Genomic DNA, 19,750 nt, shown 5'->3' with positions numbered 1-19,750 from the left:
CTGCGATCGCTAACGCGATGGAGGAGTGAGGCGAGGACAGAGCACGCATTCAGAGCCCAGCGTCAGAGGTGGCTCACACATTCACACACACTGCCCCACACCGTCAGCGCCGCATTCTTAGGATTTCACTCTGATAATGAACGTGTGTTTGGGGCGGCGTAGTCCTGGCGGTACTGGTGTGAAGCAGCGCGGCGTGCGCCCCCCCCCCCCCCCCCCCCCCCGTACGCCAGAGCCGCGGTGTAGCCTAGCGGTGCTGTGCGCAGCTGCGGAGGGGGACGCGGTTTAGCGGGTTCTGAAACTTGGCCGGCGAATGATCTCGATTACTGGCCTTCGTAAAACGGCGCTCTTTGAAACCGAGCTGGAAACCTTTAAACTCGCTCTTCAACAGTTGGGAATAATTTTTTTCCCAGCGTATTAAAAGTAATGAAGGACAGGTTGTGTTTGTTGCTCCTCCACCCCCCAAACTTCCAGGCACTTTTTTCAAGCCCTGTGCAATCAAATGTAACTTTTGGAAGGCTTCGTAACAATACTACAAGGATTTGTGGGGAAAGAAAACAATGGTAGTGTAATTTTCTTTGTGAAGGGAACTTTGGGAGATTGATCTTGTCGGTGGGCGTGTTTTGTGCCTGAGTAATTTGTGCAGTAATTAGCCAATCCGCTGCTCTGTTGCTGTGTCCTGTCTGCTGCTGCTGCAATGCTCAAGCTGTTCAGTGTTTTGCGGCTTCTTGCAACAAATGGTCATCCATGTTTGCCGCCTCTGTCATTAATCATCTGAAGGTTTTCGGGGTCTGCAACTCCGGTCCTAAGAGTCGCAGGGATCTGCTGGGTTAAATCGGCAGTCATTGACTCGATCAGCTGACTGTGATCAGCTGCTCTGATTCGTCAGTGAGGTGCCGAGTAACAGCAGAATCCAGCACACCCTGCGCATCTCCAGGACCACGGTTGCAGATCCTCGCTCTGCGAGTCCTGCTGTCCCGTAGGTTGGTGCAGTTGAAGTACCGGAGGGTGCTGGCAGGGGGCGCTGAACCTGTCGACGGTGTGTTGCAGAACTCTCCCGTCATGCCAGAGGTGCGGGACCTGTCGGAAGCCCTGCCGGACCTGCTCATGGACCCCATCACCGGGGTGGGCGTGGTGGCCTCGCGGAACCGGGCGCCCACCGGCTACGACGTGGTGAGTACCGCCCCGATCCGCCGTCGACCCGCCAGGATTAGCACAGGAGGAGCGACATCTGGCTCCCGTGTGACTTTTAGAATGGGTACAGCTAATCTTAAACGTTAGCTTACGCGCATGTTCCTAGCATGTTACCAGCAAGGCCGCAACCTCAGCACTGCAACAGCTGCAGTCTTTTACATTTACATGTACTACTCTGCGTGCCTCTGCAATTTCCCCTCGGGGACATTACATTACATTACAGGCATTTAGCAGACGCTCTTATCCAGAGCGACTTACACAACTTTTTTTTTTTTTTTTTACATAGCATTTTACACTGTATCCACTTATACAGCTGGATATATACTGGAGCAATTTCGGTTAAGTACCTTGCTCAAGGGTACAACGGCAGTGTCCTACCCGGGAATCGAACCTGCGACCTTTCGGTTACAAGTCTAGTTCCTTACCCACTGTGCTACACTCCGTCCTAATATATAGGGACAAATAAAGTGATTTGAATTTACCTCACCTTCGTGTAACCTGCTAGGTCAATGGAGAACTCTGTAGCAATGATGACCTTGGGAGTCAGAGTGGGTGGGGAGTGCCAGGGATTGTGTAGCCAGTCAGACGGTGCGGGGGTGTAGGTGGCCTGAGGTAGAGAGTCGGCACTGTTGGATTTTAACCATGACGCCGGTGTTGGCGACATTCAGTATTTTAGAGTATTGATTGTCAAGGGCAGGCGGTAATGGAGCGGCGTCCATTTTGAACGAGCCGATTTTTGTTGCCTTTATTTTCTCTTCTGCTCGTGTGCCGAAGAGACGTGGAAAGTGAAGTGAAACCGTTATAAAAAGCGCAGATGGGGCACAGAGAAGTGAGATTGCCACGCCTCAGACCGGCACAGAGGCGAGGGGCTGTTCCCGGTCTCAAACGGCCCCAGTGCACAGCAATTCCACTGGGACGGTGTTTTTGCCTCCCGAGGGATGTCGTTGCATCATTAAACCCAGATAGTTAGCTTGTTAGCCGGTGAATGGTTAGATAATTGTGCTGTTTGTTTTAGCTTGGTACTGACTTGCAACATTGGCTGTGCTTGAAACCCTTTCCCCCCCCACTTTGAGTCTGTTAGCTTAGCATAGCGAAAGTGTTGTCACTGTCTCGTTCTTCTGTCTCTGATCCGCACACAAACGCACACACGGTGCGCACACACACACAGACGCACAGTCTCGCTCACACTCAGACACACACTTCACAAACAGTGGAGAAGAGGCTCACAGTCAGTGCTGAAGAGCCCGTCAGAGGCCTGCGGGGGGGGGGGTGAGAGTGACAAAGCCCTCTCTGTGGTTTGGGTGGAGAGAGAATGAAAGGGAGAAAGGGGGGGGGGGGACATGGGAGGGAACTGATTCTGATTATAAATCTATTCACGTTTGTGTTCCTGTTTAAATGCACTGTACTGTACTCTACTGTGTATTTTTAGTCCTGCCAAAAATGCATGCATAAATAAAAAGTTTAACTTTAAAATTAAAGAGAGAAAGGAAAGAGAGAGGCAGAAAAGGATGGTTTGAGAGGGAACAGAAAAGCAGGGATTGAGAGAGCGAGAGAGAAAAGGCAGGGTTCAGAGAGAGAGAAAAGGAGTGGTTGAGAGATACTGAAAAGGAGGGCTTGAGAGAGAGAGGGAAAAGGAGTGGTTGAGAGATACTGAAAGGCGGTTTGAGTGAAAGAGGGCCTGGTCTGTGGGCCTGCTTTGACCCTTCTCTCTCTCTCTCTCTCTCTCTCTCTGATCCCTGCGTTCACGCTGGTGTGACGGCCGCTTCCTCCTCAGAGAGCTGGGCATTGTTTCCCCAGCGTTAGCCACGAGGGCTAGCCCTGGATTACACGCCGTCTTCCTCTGTCTCTCAGCCGCTAATCTCAAAATCTGATCTGAGGGGCTCCTCCCCACCCCACCCCACCAGTCCTCTCTCTCCCCCTCTCTATCTCTCCCGCTCTTCATTCTCTGCTGATGGCTCTTTTGTTCCGGTCCTCTGTTTCTCTGGATTATCGCTGTGTTGACTTAATTTTGTCCTTCAGGGAAGGCTTCCCTTTGAAGTGAGAGGAACTGATGGATTCGGAGTAGAGTCCTTCCTGTGTTCAGAACAGATTTGTATTGTTAGAAGGGTCTCATGCGCTGAATATTATTTAGTTCCGTGCTTATTTGGCAGGATGTGTATTTGTATTGCATTGGCCTGCTCTGTGTGGTGTATCAGTAAAGTCAGGGTTTCCTCTGGTTAGGAATGTTAGGCTGACCGAGGCAGCAAGACAACCCCCTTTCAGTAAAATGCTAGAATTTTCCCCCCAGTTTCCTTTGTGTTCATTTTAAGGGGCCAAACCTCATTCTGGCACTGTGCGGGGAGAAATTTTACTCTAATTTGATTTATCCCTTTTCCCCCCACAAACTGAATATGTGCCAGTGCTGGCTTTCCACCTGCTTTTCGCTGGGAAAATGTCTCTTAAAAGATTGCATTGCTGGGTATATTCAGGATGCACGTATATTAAGATTCTCCTCATACACCATTGTTTGTCTTTCTAGTGAGAACTCTAGTGTAAAAGCCTAATTTAAACAAAGGTTGTTTTAACTGTTACCCCTCTTACGTTTTAATTGCATTGCTTTTTAATGGTGCCCGCTTTAAATATTAGCATTTTATGGTTGTGGAATTCAGTTTTGAATTCCTCAGGATTTCTGTTCTCTTTCACCTTTGATTACTGTTGGCTGTCATTCACAGGTTGCCCAGACGACGGATGGCCTGGATGCGGACCTGTGGAAGGACGGTTTGTTCAAGTCCAAGGTGACGCGCTACCTCTGCTTCACCAGAGTCTTCTCCAAGGAGAACGTGAGTGCTGGCGCTAACACCCCAACTGCGTCTCATTCGCTGTGTTCTTAGTTCACCTTCACGCACCTTTACGGTCAGCTGAGAGCTCTGGTCTCTTCAGCTGGGGTGACCAATGAGATCAATGTGGGAAGGCAATACATGGGAGTGTGTAGCCAATCAGATGCGTGGAAAGCGCATGTTAGTCCCCCCTGCTCAGCTAACGTGTGCTGGGCCCTGTAGAGTGGCTCAGTCAGTAAAGGCTCTCGACCACAAGCGCAGGCTGGGCCCTGTAGAGTGGCTCAGTCAGTAGAGGCTCTCTGAATGAGTACTGTCTTAGGCGTTGGAGAACAAGGCCAGTTGTGTCCTTGTTTCTCACAGCTTGGTAGACAGTTGGACACCTCTCTGTCATCAAACGATGATTCAGGGGAGTGGGGGAAGGGGGTGGCGGTTACAAATTTCCAACTGTGAAAGTCCTGCGCTCAGCAGTGACACTTCAGACGGCAGGTCCAGCTGGCCTTGGCAGCCAGGGCTGTTTCTGCAGTCATCTGCAGCTCCAGCTGCACTGGAGGATCACAGGAAGCAGCCCCGCCCTTCTGCTGCTGCCGCCTTTGCCTGACGTTCGCAAACAAAGCGGCCTTGGGTTGATTGGGGTTGGGGGGCGCGGGGGGGGGGGGGGGGGTGGCACTGACATAGCGCCCTGCTCTTCCTCAGAAACCTCCCCTCATCAGTGTCCCTCCTGCTCCTCTCCGTGTTTCGCCGTGTGACACAGTTACATCACACTAGCTGCGAGCAAAGCCACTTTCCCATGTGTGTGAGTGTGGGAAACCCCTCTCCTGTGGTTTTTCACCCCGGGTGCCTCAGAGCTGCCTGTCTCTGTGAAACCGTCTCTTTTGCATATTTCTGCTGGCTGTGAAAGAGCGGCTTCTCCCTGCTGGAGCCCGCGGCTCTGCTGGGCCTCTCCAGCTCCTCCGCGTGCTGAAAGAGCAGGAAACAATAAAAGAAGAAGAAAAAAAACGAAATGGGCCCCTCTGGGGCTGGTCTCTCGGGTTTGGGGCAGAATGTTGCGGACAGTAAACGGCACGGCGTGACATCACCATTTGCGAGCGCGCCAGGTTAAGCCCGTCGAGGGCGGCCCGGCTGCATTTGCATCCCATTTACATTCAGGCATTCAGCAGACGCCCTTATCCAGGAGGACCCGTGCAGCTATCCGTTTGTGCAGCCGCTCGTTTGCCGCTGCAGATCTGGGTCATCGGGGTTGGGAGTGTGTACCAGCGATCCGTCTGCCTTTCCTCGCTTTGCTGTGTGAGGTTTCTCACGATACGTTACACTCCGGTGCAGTGTGCGTGCGAACACCAAACGCAGCCTGGACTGTGGGACTGCACAGCTGGGTCCTGGAGGCCAGAGGGGTCACCCCAACACACCCCAATATGTTCCTGAGAGCTGCCTCTGAGGATGGGAGGGGGCGGGGCGGTGCAGAGGGGTTGGGGGGGGGGGTTCTTAGTACACGTGCAGCCCAAGCCCGGTGCACGTCCTGGCTGGATTTCATGTTGTCGACGGGGTCCGATTCCTCCGCCAGCTGGCTTTGCTCCGGTAGTTTCAGAAAGCGGTCCGGTAGAACTGCCCCCTAAATCATGTGGATTGAGTGTGGCGGTGTACCCCGTCCACTGCAGTCCCGATCGGAGTCAGACGCCCTTCAGGCGGGAGAGAAGCGCTGCTGGACAGCTTGTCCTGCCCATGGGCTGCGGCAGTGACTCACTTCCTCCCCCCTTCCTCCCAGTCTGAGAATGAGGAACCCACAGAGACTCCTCCCCCTCTGTGTTTGGTCACAGACCGCTCGGTGTGTGACAGGTTAATGGAAATTTTGTGTGTTTTGTGTTTTCTGCAGAGCCATTTGGGAAACGTTCTGGTGGACATGAAGCTGATTGACATGAAGGACACCCTACCCGTCGGCTTCATCCCCATCCAGGAAACTGTAGACACGCGTAAGCAACCCCGCCCCCTGCTCACGTCTTTTCTAAGCCCCACCCTCTGCTCACATCTATTATAAACCCTGCCCCCTGCTTACATCTGTTATATACCCCACTCTCTGCTTGCGTCTAATCTAAATCCTTCCCACTACTCACATCTATTATAAACCCCACCTTCAGCTCACATCTATTCTAAACTTCACCCCCTGCTCACATTTATTGTGAACCCCATCCCCTGCTCACATCTATGTCTTCACCACACCTCCCTGCTAGTGTCCTCTCCAAACCCCCTCCCTCATCGTCTGTCCCACTCAAACCCTCTCCAGCACCCGCAGCTTAGCCCCGTGTGTGGAGTGTGCGGTGAGCTCACTTGTGGGGAGCGTGCTCGTCACGGGCGCTTCGTTCACAGTCTGCGGAACGTTCCGTTGACCCCGAGGCTGTAGCCCGGAGCGCTCGCTGGTCTGGAGCGCTCGCTGGTCTGGAGCGCTCTCCCTCACCGGTCTGGAGCGCGAGCGGACGGGCGATATTTAACACCGCGCTCCGCTTCCCCCCGCGCTCCGTCCCATTCCTTCGCGCGCTGAACGGCGTGGAAGCCCCAGCGTCTTTCACTGTACAAGACCGGACAGGACTTTAATTTAGCCCGGAGGAACAGAGTCGTTCCTTCCCATGAGCCTCAGCGGTGTTTATTTGGTTTTCCTCCCGTGTCTCGGCCCGGTGCTTTATCCCCCTCCATCGTCTTTCGCACTCTGGCATTACCGCTTTGCTTCACAGATGTTCTCATCCAGAGCGACTTGCGCAAGCTACATTTCACACGTGCGTTTGAGCATGTAGCAGAGGCTTTGAGCTGTGAGATCCAGTCATACTGACGGATATCTGCTGAGGCAGTTCAGGTCAGGCGCTTTTTATTCAGGCACCTGCAGTAGTGCCTCACCTGGGAATCGACCTGTGACCATTGGTTTACAAGCCCGGGTCTCTGACCACTATACTGCAACGCCCACCGGCCTTTTGGGTATTATACATTTAAACAGCTTTATGTGCAATGAAGCAATTCAGGCTAAGTGCATTAACTGCTCATATGGAACAACCTCTGTGCTAAGGCTCGAGATTTGAACCTGCAACCTCTAGGACGCTGTACTTTAACTGGGCTTCCTCCCCAGGATATTCCCCCTTGAGGCCCAGGTGTGATATTGTTGCCCCAGGGATCCACATTATCCTGTGGCGCTGGTACTGCTTGCTGTTCTGTGTTATTTCTGCATTACAGCATGGCAGAGTGGTGGTGATCTTTTTTAATCAGTGTTCTGTTCTGAGATTTGTATAGATATGTTGCGACAAAGTACAATAAGCAAGCTTTGCAAGCATAAATAAGACGCAGTAAATAAGAAGGATTTTAATGAACTGCTTTTCAGTTTGCTAAACCTTCTCAGCCCAAAGACAAAGTCCTCTTGTAAAAGTGCATTAAACTCTAATACAAACAAATGTAAATAGAAACCTGGGATCTGATCAGGACGGCATGAGGAATAAGGAAAAACAGGAGTCTTTAGATGCAGCCAAGATGTTTTTTCGGAGGACTGTGTGTTTTGAATTTTGAGAGGGGCATTTCTTCTTTGTTTACGAGTACGCGGCGTTGAATTTTTATCATCCTCCCGGCCTCTCTGCGTGACCTCCTGACAGCCTCCTGGCTCTGAAGCGGCGCTGGGGGGGCGCCCCCTGTGGCCTGTGCTTTTGGCTTTCGGGGTTTCCCGTTGGAGCTCTGTGACCGCGGCCTGTGTTACCGCGGCCTGTGTTACCGCGGCCTGTGTTACCGCGGCCTGTGTTACCGCGCGGTTTACGCTGCCTGCACTAAACGCACCGCGCGCGGTCGCGGTCCGCCGCGCCGCGGTCATGTGACCCGTCTGAGCCGCGCGGGGTGAGGAGTGCGGCCCCGTGGCCTCGTTCTCTGGCTGTGGCGGTTCCTCTTGCTCAGAATCGGTTTCCTCCGCAGGTTCCTCTTTTGTGGTTGTATTTAGGGACTGCGCGGATGCAGGTGACGCGGGCGCCATGTTGTGCCTTTTCATTCCCAGAGACTAGTCGATCGCACACTTCGTTCTAAACCGATCGGCCTTGACCAGGAATGCTCTCTGGGTAGCTTCTTGTGTTGCTTCGGCGTGGATAGTGTTGTCATGGTTACTGCCAGGAAGGGAGGGAGGGGGAGGGTTGATTGCTCGCACCGGAGTGGTCAATGAAACGAGCGCAGAGGTGAACTTGCACAAAGATTAACTCTTAGGATTTGGTTTAGAAAAAAATGTGAATCTGCTTGGGTAGATCAGAACCCCTTCCCCTGCTCACACCTATTCTAAACCCTTCCCCCTACTCACATCTAGTCTAACCCCCCCCCGCCTTCTGCTCACATCTGTTCTAAACCCTGCCTTCTGCTCACATCTGTTCTAAACCCTTCCCCCTGCTCACATCTATTCCAAACTGCACGGTTTACAGCTCTCACTGGTATGACCAGTGGAAAAGTTTTCTGGCCTTGCAGTGCAGTAAAAGGGCTTCATTCTGGAGCTCTGCCCCGTCACTGTAAGGGCAAGGTCCGGGGAAGTGTTGACTTGCGGGTGTAGCCCTGTACTTCTGACCCCAGTGAAACTTGACCTCAACTTTTAAGTTCTCACTTCCTGTGTTCTTTGATTTAATATTTGAAATCTTTATCAGTACGTGCAGAAGGGGATTCAGTGGCAAGAATTTCATAGTGGGATTTCTCCTGAGAAATTCTCCCTTTTTTTTTTTGAGGAATGCAAAACAAGCTGCATATTGTGTTTGTACTTCCTGGTTCCTGTCAGCTTCCTGAGGTGGTTTATTGTACCCTGTATTTAAAATCTTTTCAAATTTGACCAGCAGTTGTGATAACATGTTATTATTGCTTACTGCAGTCCTGTGGTTAAAGACTGTTAAAGCTTTCAAAGCCCTACAGTGCCAGTGATATGCTTCAATGCTTTATTCATTCAGCCTGGTCATTTTAATGCCCTTAATCTCCATAAATCCAACAAAGAAAGAAATTGCGTGCATTAGAGAGTTATAGAGCTTTTTGTTCATTCATGTTTTTGTTATATTTTCCAAAACCACCATGGTGAGTAGCACAGGAACGCACAGCCCTCCTGTCTACAGGCTATATGGCAGTTTTATCAGCCTTTTGTTTTTTGTGAATAAATAAAACTCACTCCTGGAAATGCGTGACATGGCTTCATCAGGTTAGGTCTGTTTGTTTGACTTATTGAAATGCTCGCAGTTGGAGATTCTGCATGCGGTTAAAAGCATGGAGGATGACGAGCAGCGAGGTCACAGACTCAGAGCCACCGCGGTCATGCGTGTGTCGCGGTCATGCGTGTGTCGCGGTCATGCGTGTGTGGCGGTCATGCCTGTAACGTGCGTGTGTCGCGGTCATGCGTGTGTCGCGGTCATGCCTGTAACATGCGTGTGTCGCGGTCATGCGTGTGTGGCGGTCATGCCTGTGTCGCGGTCATGCCTGTAACACGTTCACGCTCCTCCCGCAGAGGAGCCGGCCTTCAGGAAGCGGAGGCTCTGCATTAAGTTCATCCCGCGGGACTCCACCGAGGCGGCCATCTGCGACGTGCGGATCCTGGGCAGGTCCCGGCAGGCCCCTCCCCAGTACACCTTCATCGGGTGAGTGAGGGGGAGAGGGGGTGTGTGTGTGTGGGAGTGCGAGTGTGTGTGTGTGTGTGTGTGTGTGCGCGTGTGTGCATGCGCCCACCATCAGTGAAGTTCACTCGAGGTCCAGCCAAGTGAGATTTGGTGAACCCCCTGTGAAAGCATCCAGCTCTCTATCTGAGGACCTTTACAGAGCTACAGATTTGGCATTCTGTGCTGCTGCTCGGCATTCAGGGTGAAGATTTACGGGAAACGGTATTTGCTGTTGAAGCGTGTTTACTATGGTATAAATGCAAATGTCATACACCTAGGAGTCAGGAATGTGTTTTCAACCCCTGGAGGAGAGGGTGTGCATTTCTAATGCGTTTCTGTGGTTCAGCATTAGTCAAGCGACGCTCCTTTTAATATTATGACTTTTTGTTCCCGTTTTCACAGTTGGCTGCCTTAGATGTTATTCCAGCTGCCTCTGTGGTTTCTCTGAGGTCCTGGCTGTGAATGCTTCAGCTAGGATCACGAGACCCCAACTTTTACCTTTTCCTTCCGCAGTTATTCCCCCTTTTTGTTCGCTAATTTGGAATCGTCAGGTTTGCCTCAGGATTCTCCAGTGTTTGTGAAGCAGTGACTGTTTAACACCCTACAGTCTCTCCTGAGAGAGCTGGGGCTGATTGGCTCGTCTCTCACTGATGTGCACTGGCAACCTGCCATGACCTCGTGCTTGATTGGGCGGAGCCACTGCAGCTGTAACCAGGGTAACCCTTAGGGACTAAGGCCCGCCCTGGCCCTGTGGGGTGAGGCCAGGCGCGGCCCGCTGCTCCGGGCCCTCCCTGTCGCGGCGACACGGCTGAGGCTGGTTCTCGGGGGCGAGCCCGCGCTGAGGCTGAGCGGTGCGGTGACGTGCGTTTGGGTCTCCCCCGCAGAGAGCTGAACAGCATGGGCATCTGGTACCGGATGGGCAAGGTGCCGCGGGCGCAGGAGACCAGCCAGAACCAGAACCACACGCCGCCCGTCCAGCCCGTCCAGCCCCTCACCACCACCACGGCGGCCCCCGCGCAGATCCTGCCCAGGTACGCCCCGACGCGTCGCCATGACGTCGCCCCGCCGACGCCCCACGCAAACCCACCGGCTCCCGTTCATGTGACCCATCAATAATTCATCACGTGCCTTTCCTTCCTTACATTATTCATGCACTTCCTGTGGGATTCAGGCTTCCATGGGCTGTAATGCATTTTTTATGGCTTCTCTGTCCGAAAACAATGTCCTGCATCATTTTTTAAAATCGATACATTTGGTTCAGTCACCTTTCATTAGCATTCAGAAATTTACATTTAGCTACAAAGTGAATAACAAAAAAGGAAGCTTTGGCATGATTTAGTTTATTCAGCACGTTGTGCAGGCTGCAGTACATGTCGTTTGTTAGCTTAGCTTGTTCAGCTGGAACAGTGAGGAGACCCTTATTCTCAGGCCGGCGTGTTTCCCCCAGCCCTTACATAATAGATAACAGAAAACAAAGCCGTCTGATTAGCTGCAGTCTCCCCGTGAGGTAGAACAGAGCCTGCACCTGCACTGGCTCTTGGGTGAGGTCAAACTGGTGTCCCTTAGTCAGGAATGTGCCTAATATGAATGGTGATTTTTACATTTTTTCTCAGATCGAGTGATCACAATGTTTATAATGTGATTACGTTATAATTTGGCCTCCATTTTGAATATAATTAAGTAAGTTACCTTAGTTGGCTATCCGTGATAACAAACATGCTGCAAGAGCATTTTGACGTAAAACCAAACTGAATTTTACTATTGGGTAACCCGGTTGAGGTGCTAGAAAGACGCATTCATTGCGACGTGTTTCTAAATATTTGCTGGAGCTCTTAAGTGAGAGTTCCATTGCAGTGGAATCACGTTTTGAAAGGCGCGTTCGCGTTACGGTTGGCGGGGGGCAGTAGCCCCGGCAGTTTCCCCTCAGCGCGGGGCGCTCAGGCTGCGTCACGCCCAGCACCTCGGACGCGGCTGTGGAATGTTCCGGAGTAATCGCCCCTCTCCTCGGTCTGTGGAGGGGCCTTTGCCCGGGGCTGGAGGTGTCTCGCCGGGACGCCGCTGCCCGGCTCTGAGGCCCGGAACCTTCCTGAGGCCCGGGCTCGGCAGCGGCGGCCGGCTTTAATTGGTCCGTTTGGCGCGGGGCCAGCCGACTTCCCCCTCGGGGGGTTTTAGGAGCGCCCGGACGGCCGCTCGCCGCCTCCCCGGTGTGGTAGATGTGCTGCGGGTTTCCATGGCAGCCTGCCAGACCACCCCCCCCCCCACCCAGAGCCCGCTTTAGAGCTTGCCCTGTGGGTTCACTAGTGCTTGGGCTGTCCTGCTGAGGGAACAGTCTTGTTCTCTGTACAGGTCAATGGCCCAGTTCAGCCCCATTCTGCATGATGGTAGGGGAGCTGTGTAGCATAATGGTAAGGGAGCTGGGCTTGTGGCTCCATGTGGCTGTTCAGTTCCCAGAGTGTACATTATGTACCCTTGAGAAATGCACCTAACCTGAATTTCTTCAGTAGAAATACAACAAGTTAAAATGGATATGGAATGTGAGCTGTCAGAGTCATTCTGGATAAGAGTGTTTGCGAAATGTCTGCTGAATGTATAAATCTATTTCATCATCTACAGAGGATGCAGTTTTTAAAACATGCCCACATTTCGCAGAGGAGCAAGACGTGGCTTGTTAGAACGGCACAGAAACGTGCCTCCATTATGTGCGTATTGTAACACCGCCTGTAATAACAGTCACCTGTAAATGTGCTTCGCGCTCTGTTCCACAGAGACTGGAGGAGAAGTGTGAACAGAAGCGACGTGTGCTAATCTAGTGCCCGGGACAGCCGTGCGCGTGCGGGCAGGAGCGTGGATACCGTTTCCATGGCGCTGTAGTGGGGGGAGGGGTATCGAGTCGACCCAAACGAGCCTCAGCTGTGTCCTGTCTCTCCTTCCTCTCTGGCTTCATCTGTCTGCACCACAGCGTTAGCCTCCTCCTGCCTCTTCCCCTCTCCAGTGCCCAGCCTCTATTTATAACACAGCCTTCATTTCCCGCCATAGAGCCGGGGGCTGTCTGTAGGGCCTGTCTGTACAGCACAGAGAGCTGGGTCTGTCTGTAGGGTCTGTCTGTACAGCACAGAGAGCTGGGTCTGTCTGTAGGGGCTGTCTGTACAGCACAGAGAGCTGGGTCTGTCTGTAGGGCCTGTCTGTAAAGAGCAGAGAGCTGGGTCTGTCTGTAGAGCACAGAGAGCTGGGTCTGTCTGTAGGGTCTGTCTGTAAAGGGCAGAGAGCTGGGTCTGTCTGTAGGGTCTGTCTGTAAAGAACAGAGAGCTGGGTCTGTCTGTAGGGGCTGTCTGTACAGCACAGAAAGCTGGGTCTGTCTGTAGGGGCTGTCTGTACAGGGCAGAGAGCTGGGTCTGTCTGTAGAGCCTGTCTGTACAGCACAGAGAGCTGGGTCTGTCTGTAGGGGCTGTCTGTACAGCACAGAGAGCTGGGTCTGTCTGTAGGGTCTGTCTGTAAAGAGCAGAGAGCTGGGTCTGTCTGTAGAGCACAGAGAGCTGGGTCTGTCTGTAGGGTCTGTCTGTAAAGGGCAGAGAGCTGGGTCTGTCTGTAGGGTCTGTCTGTAAAGGGCAGAGAGCTGGGTCTGTCTGTAGGGTCTGTCTGTACAGCACAGAGAGCTGGGTCTGTCTGTAGGGGCTGTTTGTACAGCACAGAGAGCTGGGTCTGTCTGTAGGGTCTGTCTGTAAAGAGCAGAGAGCTGGGTCTGTCTGTAGAGCACAGAGAGCTGGGTCTGTTTGTAGGGGCTGTCTGTACAGCACAGAGAGCTGTGTCTGTCTGTAGGGCCTGTCTGTACAGCACAGAGAGCTGGGTCTGTCTGTAAAGAGCAGAGAGCTGTGTCTGTCTGTAGGGTCTGTCTGTACAGCACAGAGAGCTGGTCTTGTTTGTCCTGTCAGTACTGATAGTATCATTTGCCTTGTGTGTACAGCGGACTTCATCGCACCCCAATCCACCCTAAAATGCGCTTTCATGTTAATCTGGTTTTCCAGCAGATTTAAAACCAGTTTTCACATTTTTTCCTCAGGCTGCTCTGAATTGCATTCAGGCGGTATTCCCAAGATTTTACAGTGCAGGAAAAACCCTGCTTAAGCACTGAGACAATAGTGCAGACAAGAAAGGATCTTTGTGGTTTTTATCGGTCTGTTATGAGTGGAAGTCCCCTGTCTTTCCCAAGGGCTGATCTCATCTTTACCAGACCATAAACCCCCACCCCACCCCTCCCTCTCAAAAAAAATAAACAGTCTGAACAGTCGCTGTGGTGATGGTGAAACCGGGCGTGGCGCTTGGCAGGTGTGGGCCCCTCCCCGATGAGAGCAGTGGTGGTTGAGGGGTTCCTGGCTATTGGCTCCGCCCCAGTCCGAGGCAGCAGCGTCACGTCGACCTCTTATTATTTCTCACATGCACACACAGGGCAGTCTGTACGTATTTGGACAGTGACACAGTTTTGGTTTTGTTTAATACGCGCTGTATACCTTCACACATCCAATCGTCACCAGCACAGTAGAACTTTCTAGAATGAGTGCCTTCTGGGAAGCAGCTTTATGGGGCTGTGGCCCTCTCGGTATTTTCTCACACAGTCTGTCTGGGTTTTTATCTCTGTGCATTCCTGCGTGTCTGTGCTCGAGGTCGCCCTCTAGGGGCCGGAGAGTGAGCAGCCGGGTCGGCATGCTGTGTTGACCTCCCAGGCCGCGGGCCCAGGTCTGCTGCTGTTTAATGAGGAAGCGTGCGCTCGTTACACTGTGAAGCGTGGCAGGAGCATCTGCGCTGCGGCTCGTCGTCTGGGGGGGGGAGATGGGGGGGGCTCTGGCTGTCGACAGTGGGGGCGCGGCATCGTTGCTGGTCCTCGCCGTGCTTTTGGTTCAGGATCTCTGAGATGGTGGATTGACGTGCTGTGTGTGGTCCCAGCCCCTTCTGCTGAAGCACAGATATGCCCAGAATGCCTGTGCCAGGTAAAGGACGAGTGAGAGCCATCAGCCCCCCCCCCCCAACACAAATGTCTTATTTTGTGGGTTTTTATTTGTGTGCATTTTTGTGTGTGCGTGCGTGCATGTGTACGCGCACGTGTGTGTGTGTGTGTGTGTGTGTGTTGCCGGAAGTCTCTGTCAGTGGTGTGAGCAGTAGGGGTGCAGAAGCTGTAGAGGGGAAGCGGTCAGGGTTAGGTAGATTAGAGAGACACTAATCTTGTAATGACACCCTCGAAACAAAGTGGGGCTCTGAACCCCCCCTCCCTCTGCCCCCCTCCCTCCCTAGGGGGGCTGATCCCGAAACCCAGCTCAGCGGGAGTGTATAACCTGCCTTCTTCCCCTGGGGGGATTACCGGGGGAGTACTGCACTCTGTCCACCAGCTCACCCCTGCTCCCCACACATCTTCTGTCCCCAGTTATTTTTATCTTCTTGGCCGACTCACTTAACTCTTCATAACGCTTCCTACAGTTCACACAGAGCAGCCACAGTTCACACGCGCTGGGACGACAGATCAAGACGCGATAAAAAGAACGTTAATTAGTGACAACAGAGCTGTTCTGATAATTAGTCATAGCTCTATACACCAGTTTCTTGGGTGCTAAACGGTTAAAACTTTTGCTCAATTACAAGCTAAGCATAGTTCGTGTGTAAGACACATGAGCACGTGGAACACAGGATACATAAAGTGAATTTTCACACACAAGAGCCCATTAGTGTGTGTGTGAGTGTGTGTCTACGTGTGCGTGAGCGTGTGTGAGTGTGTGTCTGCGTGAGTGTGTGTGTGTGAGTGTGTGTGTCTGCGTGTGTGAGCGTGTGTGTGTGTGAGTGTGTGTCTGCGTGTGCGTGAGCGTGTGTCTGTGAGTAACGCAGCTGATTTTTTTTCCCTGCGTCCTACAGGCACATATCCATGACCCTGCCTGCCAGTTTCAGGGGGAAGAACACCACCAGACCGGACTACGAGCACCAGAACTCCAACCTGTATGCCATTTCAGGTAACTCCGCCCACCAGGAGAGAGAGGAGAGGCCCTGCTGGGGCATGTGCGTGGGAGGAGAATGCTGACAGGTTTTCTCCCTTCTACACGCTGCCCAAGGTCACGCCAGGGCGGCCATTTTGTCCTTTACCCTCAAACCCAGTTTCCCAATCTGTTCAGAGGTCTTTATTGTGCCATTTCAGATTCCAGTATGTGGGACAGTACTCCAGGTTTACACAGGCATTCTGAGCTCTTCTTTCTTCCTTCTTCCAGCCTTAGGTTTTTGATCTCTCAGGTGCTTTCTCGGCATATTAATGTGACATTCTTTTTCCTACTTAAGTATTGTTTGATTTTGCTGACTGTGGTACATTTATCCCTTGCCTTAAATCATTTGAATGAATCGGCATTCAGACGAGGGCATTAAAGATGTACTTGAATCCCAGGACGTGTGCCAAAGACAGAACGCTGAGCTGCTCCACTGCCCTCGGAGTGACAGAAAGAATACAATTTAACGCCTTGCCTCATCTCTTACAAAACATTCAGCCAAAAACATTCTGCGTAAGATTGTCATGCAGAAGATATGTTCGTGTCTGTTCAAAAAGAGAAATTTCAGATGATAAACAAAGTAATTCTTTGGAGTGGGACGAGAACCTTTTTTTTTTTTTTATGCCAACCAGCTACCCACAATTAGAGAGGCGATTTTGGCTGTTTCATATGGAGCAGATAATATGGCTGATGCAGTGTCAGATGAGTCATGTGAATTATACATAGGGGGGAACAATGAGAGCCAGACAGCGGTGGGAGGGGCGCGCTTTTAAACGCTCAATGAAATGAGCATTCATTAGTCTCATCCTTTCAGCCTGATCACGCACTCCTCTCTGTGGAAATGTCAGGCAAATGCCATTCAACCCCCCCCCCACCTCTAAGATTTATTAAACTTGCATAAATATTAATTTTTAATAAGTTGGTATGACTGGTCCCCCTCTGTTCTCTGGACATCATTTAATTGCAACAGATAACACTCACTGATTCGGCAAAATGACCCCCCCCCTCATTTAAGCCCCCCCTGTCCAAAACACTACCCTGTTTTTGATAGAATAGCCCATGCTTTTATTAGGAATGTTCTCACTATATGTGAGTGTGTGTGATTGCCAGCCTTGACTGCCAGTCTGTATCGATGTTCCTTTCCTGGTCTTTGTGCAGTGGTGACTGATGCTGTATTGCTCCTCCAAACTTCAGAGGCGACTCGGACTGCTTCCGGGGGGGCTTTGGGGGGGGGGGTCCATTGCTCTTCTCTCTTGGATATTGATATGACAGCCGGTCGGAAGCGAAGCCACGTTGCTACAATCGACAGAAACGCATCACATGGTCACACAGAAGCAGCGTGGCCTTGCAGCCTATTGGCCGTCACATCCACACCCAGGAGATAGGAGCCGTGTTCTGTCTCCAGACGCATTGCTGTCGGCAGGTTGGGCTGCTGCATGGGGTATGATTACAGTAAGAGGAGGAAAGGAGAGCGGAGACTGTGATGATTGCTCGCTGCTGTGCTCTGACTCTGGGCCCTGTTTCTTACTGTTACCGCTTTGGCCAGTATTACCCCAGGAGTGACATGGCACCTCCTCAAATGGAGATCGGTAGGAGGAGGTGTTTATTGCAAATCATAGCACCTCCGGGCCATTCCCTATAATCCAGCCCTGTTTAAGCAGGTGCACTGGCCTGTTATGCTAACTTTCCCTGGTTAATTATTCATTTTATTTCATTTATTTTTTTGAGTCTTTTTTTCATTTTTTATTCCTTTGACTAAAATATCTTAAATATCTTATTGGCAGGTTGTTCTGGAGGAAAGGGTAATTAATACTGGAAAGAGATGTTGTTTCATCCTTCAACCATTAGACTGTAGATTATTCTCGGTTGGCTGATGCTGGCTTTTGCTTCAAGCTGTTATTTTATGAACAGGATGAATGTTTTTTTTTTTTTGTTTTTTTTTTTTTTTCATATTTATATTTTCCCAACTGTCTGGTTTTGAGGGGCATAAATCTCACTAAAATGTTTTTTTTCTGTCATGGATTTGAGTTCTCTGTGCGAAACACATTATTGCATCACAGTGCAGACTTCGATGCGCAGACCTACTGAAGTGCTGTGACTTTCACACCATCGAATGCGTTTTCCAGGCATGAGAATTTCCTTAGTTTAACTTGCGCATAACCGGGCTGTTCGATTGAGAAATAGTATCAGTTTCACAATGGAGACCAGGTCAAGAGGGCAGCTCTATAACTACAGGAAATTATATGATAGCAGACATTATGGTGCACTGTGTCATAAAAGGTGTGTCTGTGTTAACCCTTTGAAGGAGTAGGGTTCTGTCAGTGTTCTAGAACTCCACCGCTTTCACTTCCCTGTTGTGATTGTGACATCAGCATTAGAATGTTCTGTTAAGAACACGCTAATCGCACGTTTGTGGTCTCACGCCTTAAAGGGTTAACGTGTATTTTTTTCTCGTCCTCTATTTCAGCGATGGACGGAGTGCCCTTCATGATCTCCGAGAAGTTTGCCTGTGCCTCCAGCGATGTGAGTCCCTGCTGTTTGGTGCATTTAACAGGGGAACCGCAGCAAAATAAAACTTATGGGTGGAGCTGGTCATCACCTCAGGAGTAATCGATTAATCCGGTTTCTAATGCAGCTTATAAAATACTTTGGGCCCCCTACAATGATAATGTACAGAGCACCACCCCAGTTATGTCACCGGGGTGTAGCGTGCGTGAGAATGGATTCAGGAAAGCGGGTGGAGGCTGAAGATTGGGCGAAACTTAAAACGAGACCGCAAACTTTCGGTTAGATCTTAAAATATTCTGATTGTGACTTGCAAGGCGCAGTGGAAGCGGTGGGTTTTTCACCTGTACAAACTGTCCCTTTCTGACTGTGTGCGTTTCCAGCTGCTGCAGGACGACTTGATGGGCATCAGCATCAAAACCCTGGCAGAGATCGAGAAGGAGGTGAGGGCCCCCTCCACCCCAACGCTGTCTGCTCCGCCCACCCCCCCCGCTGACCCCCGTCTGCTCCGCCCACCCCCGCTGACCCCCGTCTGCTCCGCCCACCCCCGCTGACCCCCGTCTGCTCCGCCCACCCCAGTGACCCCGTCTGCTCCACCCACCCCATGTGACCCCCGTCTGCTCCGCCCACCCCCGCTGACCCCGTCTGCTCCACCCCCCATGTGACCCCCGTCTGCTCCGCCCACCCCCGCTGACCCCGCTGCTGCTCGCCCCCCCAGCTGACCCCCGCTGCTCCGCCCCCCCATGTGACCCCCGTCCTGCCCCTGGACCCCGCCTGCTCCGCCCACCCCGCTGACCCCCCCTACTCCGCCCCCCCGCTGACCCCGTCTGCTCCGCCCCCCCATGTGACCCCGTCTGCTCCGCGACCCCGACCGCTCCGCCCACCCCGTGACCCCCCCTGCTCCGCCCCCCGCTGACCCCCCCTGCTCCGCCCCCCCGCTGACCCCTGTCTGCTCCGCCCCCCCGCTGACCCCCCTGCTCCGCCCCCCCCGCTGACCCCTGTCTGCTCCGCCCCCCATGTGACCCCCCTGCTCCGCCCCCCCGCTGACCCCTGTCGCTCCGCCCCCCCCATGTGACCCCCGTCTCTGTCCGAGCAGCGCTCAGCAGGGGCTCTTTAAACTCGCACTCACAAATACAGGCACACACACGCACACACGTTCAAATGCACAAACCTGTGTGTAATTACACGCTCACCCGCACGTGTATGTGTGCTTCATCACCTTAAAGCGTGTAGAGTTGTGAACTTTCGCATAATAATCTTGCTTGGCTCTGGAGGTAGGTTCTCCTCTATTCTGATTGGTTGTTACCCTGGGATGCAGTTGAAGGGACAGGTTAATTTTCTGATCACTCAGCATCACCTAGTGCTTGGGTTTGGTACTACAGGTTTGGTACTATAATTGGGGGAAATATTTTTTTCTGTATGTGTGCATGATGTGCTGGGCGCTAATTATACTGTAGCCTGTCTCTGTTCCCCTTCATTTGAATGGTGTGTAGGGCAGAAATTTCACTTAATTTTATGGCTCTTATGACACAGTGGTTTCGGAACTAATATAAGTTTAAGTTTTTAATATTAGATACGGTATTCTGTGTTTTTTACACTG

At 51.9% G+C, this 19,750-nt stretch overlaps 1 protein-coding gene across 2 annotated transcripts in view; it reads left to right on the top strand.

Moving 5' to 3' along the window:
• Positions 1 to 19,750, top strand: part of mvb12ba (multivesicular body subunit 12Ba) — a 30,066-nt gene that overhangs the window by 6,492 nt on the left and 3,824 nt on the right. For both annotated transcript variants that reach the window (XM_064309486.1, XM_064309485.1), the window contains exons 2-9: positions 1,048 to 1,170; positions 3,903 to 4,010; positions 5,875 to 5,971; positions 9,484 to 9,613; positions 10,516 to 10,662; positions 15,527 to 15,621; positions 18,113 to 18,168; positions 18,534 to 18,593. In XM_064309486.1, the coding sequence (XP_064165556.1) occupies positions 1,060 to 1,170; positions 3,903 to 4,010; positions 5,875 to 5,971; positions 9,484 to 9,613; positions 10,516 to 10,662; positions 15,527 to 15,621; positions 18,113 to 18,168; positions 18,534 to 18,593 (804 nt within the window). In that variant the 5' untranslated portion in view covers positions 1,048 to 1,059. The remainder of the gene's footprint in view (positions 1 to 1,047; positions 1,171 to 3,902; positions 4,011 to 5,874; positions 5,972 to 9,483; positions 9,614 to 10,515; positions 10,663 to 15,526; positions 15,622 to 18,112; positions 18,169 to 18,533; positions 18,594 to 19,750) is intronic.

This window comes from Anguilla rostrata, chromosome 14 (assembly GCF_018555375.3).
Source record: "Anguilla rostrata isolate EN2019 chromosome 14, ASM1855537v3, whole genome shotgun sequence".
NCBI classification, from domain to species: Eukaryota; Metazoa; Chordata; class Actinopteri; order Anguilliformes; family Anguillidae; genus Anguilla; species Anguilla rostrata.
The sequence above is the reverse complement of the archived record's forward strand: the minus strand, read 5'-3'. Positions and strand labels throughout refer to the sequence as shown.